Below are 5,000 nucleotides of genomic sequence, written 5' to 3'. Positions count from 1 at the left end.
ACAGCAGGTTTAATACATGTATGTGTCATCAGTCATTGGACAGCAAGTTTAATACATGTATGTGTCCTCAGTCACTGGACAGCAGGTTTAATACATGTATGTGTCCTCAGTCATTGGACAGCAGGTTTAATACATGTATGTGTCATCAGTCACTGGACAGCCCTGTCCAACCTGGTGGCGTCGCTCCTCAACTCCATGAAGTCCATCGCCTCGCTGCTGCTCCTCCTCTTCCTCTTCCTCATCATCTTCGCTCTGCTGGGCATGCAGCTGTTTGGGGGGAAGTTTAACTTTGACGAGACGCAGACCAAACGCAGCACCTTCGACGCATTCCCCCAGGCCCTGCTCACCTGCTTCCAGGTAGACTAGTTAATACTGACAGTACTTATAACTAATAACACCTGCTTCAGGTAGACTAGTTAATACTGACGGTACCATCAACTAACAACACCTGCTTCAGGTAGACTAGTTAATACTGACAGTAGCTTCAACTAACAACACCTGCTTCAGGTAGACTAGTTAATACTGACGGTACCATCAACTAACAACACCTGCTTCAGGTAGACTAGTTAATACTGACGGTACCATCAACTAACAACACCTGCTTCAGGTAGACTAGTTAATACTGACGGTACCATCAACTAACAACACCTGCTTCAGGTAGACTAGTTAATACTGACAGTACCATCAACTAATAACAGGTAGACTAGTTAATACTGACAGTACCATCAACTAATAACACCTGCTTCAGGTAGACTAGTTAATACTGACGGTACCATCAACTAACAACACCTGCTTCAGGTAGACTAGTTAATACTGACGGTACCATCAACTAACAACACCTGCTTCAGGTAGACTAGTTAATACTGACGGTACCATCAACTAACAACACCTGCTTCAGGTAGACTAGTTAATACTGACAGTACCATCAACTAATAACAGGTAGACTAGTTAATACTGACAGTACCATCAACTAATAACACCTGCTTCAGGTAGACTAGTTAATACTGACGGTACCATCAACTAATAACACCTGCTTCAGGTACACTGTACTATATAATGAGAATACCAATACTGTGTATTGATCCCTGGTGTATTGATCAGTGGTGGTGTATTGATTAGTTGTGGTGTGCTCCCTGGTGTATTGATCAGTGGTGGTGTACAGATTAGTTGTGGTGTATTGCTCCCTGGTGTATTGATCAGTTGTGGTGTATTGGTCAGTGGTGGAGTATTGATCCCTGGTGTATTGATCAGTTGTGGTGTATTGATCAATGGTGGTGTATTGATTAGTTGTGGTGTATTGCTCCCTGGTGTATTGATCAGTTGTGGTGTATTGGTCAGTGGTGGAGCATTGATCCCTGGTGTATTGATCCCTGGTGTCCGGTAGATCCTGACCGGAGAGGACTGGAACATGGTCATGTACGACGGCATCATGGCGTACGGTGGGCCGGTGTTCCCCGGGATGATCGTCTGCGTCTACTTTGTCATCCTCTTCATCTGCGGAAACTGTATCCTCCATCTAGACCCAGACAGCTACTGCTGCCTCTCTGTCTACCTGTCTGCCTGTCTGTCTCCCTGTCTGCCTGTCTGTCTCCCTGTCTGCCTGTCTGTCTACCTGTCTGTTTTTCTATCTTTGTGTCCGTCTGTCTGCCTGCCTTTGTGTCTGTCTTTGTGTCTCTCTGTCTGTCTGTCTGTCTGTCTGTCTGTCTGTCTGTCTGTCTGTCTGTCTGTCTGTCTGTCTGTCTGTCTGTCTGTCTGTCTGTCTGTCTGTCTGTCTGTCTGTCTTTCCGTCTGTCTGTCTGTCTGTCTGTCTGTCTGTCTTTCCGTCTGTCTGTCTTTCTGTCTGTCTGTCTGTCTGTCTCTCTGTCTACCTATCTGTATCTCTGTCTGTCTGTCTGTCTGTCTGTCTGTCTGTCTGTCTGTCTGTCTGTCTGTCTGTCTGTCTGTCTGTCTGTCTGTCTGTCTGTCTGTCTGTCTGTCTGTCTGTCTCCCTATCTGTCTGTCTGTCTGTCTCCCTGTCTGTCAGTTTCTTCCTGAGCAGTCAGCAGACATCCTACTGAACGTCTTCTTGGCCATCGCAGTAGACAACCTGGCGGGAGGGGACACGGACAACAAGAAGAAAGAGTACGTTAAAGAACATTAATAACAATGACATCAGGGCTAGGACTGATGACACACAGTCTTCACCTGTATATCATATTACTGTAAGCGTTGTTATCCATGTAATACTATAGTAATAATATCATATCAATTATCACAATTATTCATATTGTAAAATTACAAATTATATGATGTATCACTATTTTTCCATAGTATTATCATGCTAAATATTATTAGGATATTTAATAACCACCTATATTTATATTATGTGTTTTTTTGTTTTTCCGAAGAGTCAAGAAAGAGGAGGGAGAGGAGAAGGAGGGTGAGGAGGTGAAGGTGAGGAGAATATATGTTATTATGTTGTTATATTTATTTAACCTCCTCTCAGCTCTTCACTAATAATAACATCACAATGAACCTCCTTCTGCTCCTAATGCTCCTCCTCTTCTTCCTCCTCCTCCTCCTCCACCTCCTCACTAGATTGATGTAGATCTAGACACAGAGTATGAGGAAGAGGAAGAACCCCCAGAAGGTGAAGAAGGTGAAGATTGATTAATAAATAATGAATATGTTTGTTCTTATTCTATTCATGTTATTATAATCATGTATATGTGATAGATCATAAACAGTGTCATATCACATTCATTTGTTATATATCATGCATTATATCACATGTTTATGCTATATCTCATGTATTATATCGCATGTATATGTTATGTATCATATATTAGATCACATGTATATGTTATATATTATATCACATGTATACGTTATCTATCATATATTATATCACATGTGTATGTTATATATCATATATATCAGTACCAGTAGCCCCAGACCCAGGCAGAGTAACCGAACATCGTCGGGTCAAGTGGCCTCCGGCCAGTAAGGAGAGACAGTGGCTCCAGTTCGATGATGATGTGGATACGATCTTAGAATCAGCAGCCAAGGGCGACACAGACGGGAAGCTCAAAACCATGGCAACCATCATCATCAGCCTTGCTGTCGAGAGGTTTGGTACAGTGGAGAAGTTGGGTACCAAGACCCCCTACATGAACAACCGTAGGGCAGAGAAGATCAGCCAGTTAAGGCAGGAGCTGCGGGTCCTGAAGCGGCAGTACAAGGTAGCGCGAGAAGAGGAAAGGGATGCACTATCAGAACTTCGCGGCATCCTCAGGAAGAAGCTCACCACTCTTCGAAGGGCAGAATGGCACAGACGGCGGGGGAAAGAGAGGGCCAAGAGGCGGTCTGCCTTCATCGCAAACCCCTTTGGAGTCGCCAAGCAGTTGCTTGGGCAAAAACGAAGTGGAAAACTTGTTTGTCCCAAAGAGGAGATTGACAACCATCTCTGCAACACATACAGTGATGCTGCTTGGGAGGAAGACCTAGGTCCCTACAGATCTTTGATAGAGCCCCCAGGACCCACCACAGACTTCAACAGCAAGGAGCCCAGTTGGAAGGAGATTCAGGAAGTTGTCAAGGCAGCCAGAGCCAGTTCAGACCCCTGGACCAAGCGGAGTGCCCTACAAACTATACAAAGGAGTTGTCCCAGACTCCTTCACCGGCTTGGGAAGATCCTGAGGGTTATCTGGAGGAGGGGAAAGGTAGCCCAACAATGGAGATTTGCAGAAGTGTCTGGATTCCCAAGGAGGAGAATGCTAAGAACATCGAGCAGTTCAGAACGATCTCGCTGCTCAGCGTTGAGGGGAGATATTCTTCGCCATCCTATCCGTCGGTTGACTGAGTTCCTCCTGAAGAACGAAGTACATCGACACCTCTGTACAGAAGGGCGGTAATCCCAAAGGTGCCAGGATGCCTCGAACATACAGGTGTGGTCACACAGTTGATCAGAGAGGCAAGAGAAGGGAAAGGAGACCTAGCAGTTGCTGTGCTCGATCTCACCAACGCTTATGGATCCATTCCTCATAAGCTAGTGGAAACAGCACTGTGGACCGGCACCATGTCCCAGGTAAAATTAGGGACATTATCTTGGACTATTACAAGAGTTTCAAGCTGAGAGTCACCTCTGGGACGGTCACATCTGAGTGGCATCGGCTGGAGAAAGGGATCATCACTGGATGCACTATTTCAGTGATTCTCTTTGCCTTGGCCATGAACATGCTGGTCAAGTCAGCAGAAGTCGAGTGCAGAGGTCCGATCACCAAGTCCTGGAGTCCGCCAGCCCCCCATCAGAAGCCTTTATGGACCGACCTGACAGTAACGACGACGTCAGTGCCGGGGTGCCGATGGATCCTTCAGGCTTGGAGAAGATCATCACCTGGGCTCGGATGTGTTTCAAGCCTGCAAAATCTAGGTCCCTGGTGCTCAAGAGAGGGAAAGTGACTGATAAGTTCCGCTTCTCTCTGGACGGCACCCAGATTCCATCAGTCACCGGAGAAACCCATCAAGAGCCTCGGAAAAGACCTTTGATTGCACCTGAAGGACGCTGCATCCATCAAGGCCACAAATCGGGAGCTGGAGGCGTGGCTGACAGCAGTGGACAAGTCGGGTCTGCCTGGTAAATTCAAGGCCTGGATTTACCAGCATGGTGTTCTCCCCAGGATTCTGTGGCCCCTGCTTGTGTACGAGTTCCCAATAACAACAGTACAGGGCTTCGAGAGGAGGATCAGCCGTTACCTCCGTAGATGGCTGGGCCTGCACGAAGCTGAGTAGCATCGCTCTATACGGGCACAACAACAAACTGAAGCTCCCCATTAGCAGCCTGAATGAGGAAGTTCATGGTAACCCGTGCAAGGGAGGTGGCTGCAGTACAGGGAATCCAGTGATCCAAAGGTCTCCCAGGCTGGCATCGAAGTCAGGACTGGACGGAAGTGGAGGGCGCAGGAAGCAGTCGAGCAGGCGGAGTCACGCTTGCGTCACAGCGTGCTGGTCGGCCCAGTGTC

The 5,000-nt window shown here is 46.9% G+C and overlaps 1 protein-coding gene across 1 annotated transcript in view; it reads left to right on the top strand.

Annotated features, from left to right (window-relative positions):
- Positions 1-2,140, top strand: part of LOC130383730 (voltage-dependent L-type calcium channel subunit alpha-1D-like) — a 12,949-nt gene extending 10,809 nt beyond the window's left edge. Inside the window, exons 14-16 of the mRNA XM_056591527.1 lie at positions 150-357; positions 1,385-1,505; positions 2,046-2,140. Of these exons, the coding sequence (XP_056447502.1) occupies positions 150-357; positions 1,385-1,505; positions 2,046-2,140 (424 nt within the window). The remainder of the gene's footprint in view (positions 1-149; positions 358-1,384; positions 1,506-2,045) is intronic.
- The last annotated feature ends 2,860 nt before the right edge of the window (positions 2,141-5,000 follow it).

Source organism: Gadus chalcogrammus, chromosome 1 (assembly GCF_026213295.1).
Source record: "Gadus chalcogrammus isolate NIFS_2021 chromosome 1, NIFS_Gcha_1.0, whole genome shotgun sequence".
In the NCBI taxonomy this organism is placed as follows: Eukaryota; Metazoa; Chordata; class Actinopteri; order Gadiformes; family Gadidae; genus Gadus; species Gadus chalcogrammus.
Note: the sequence above shows the minus strand (reverse complement) of the source record. Positions and strands in the feature narration are given on the sequence as shown.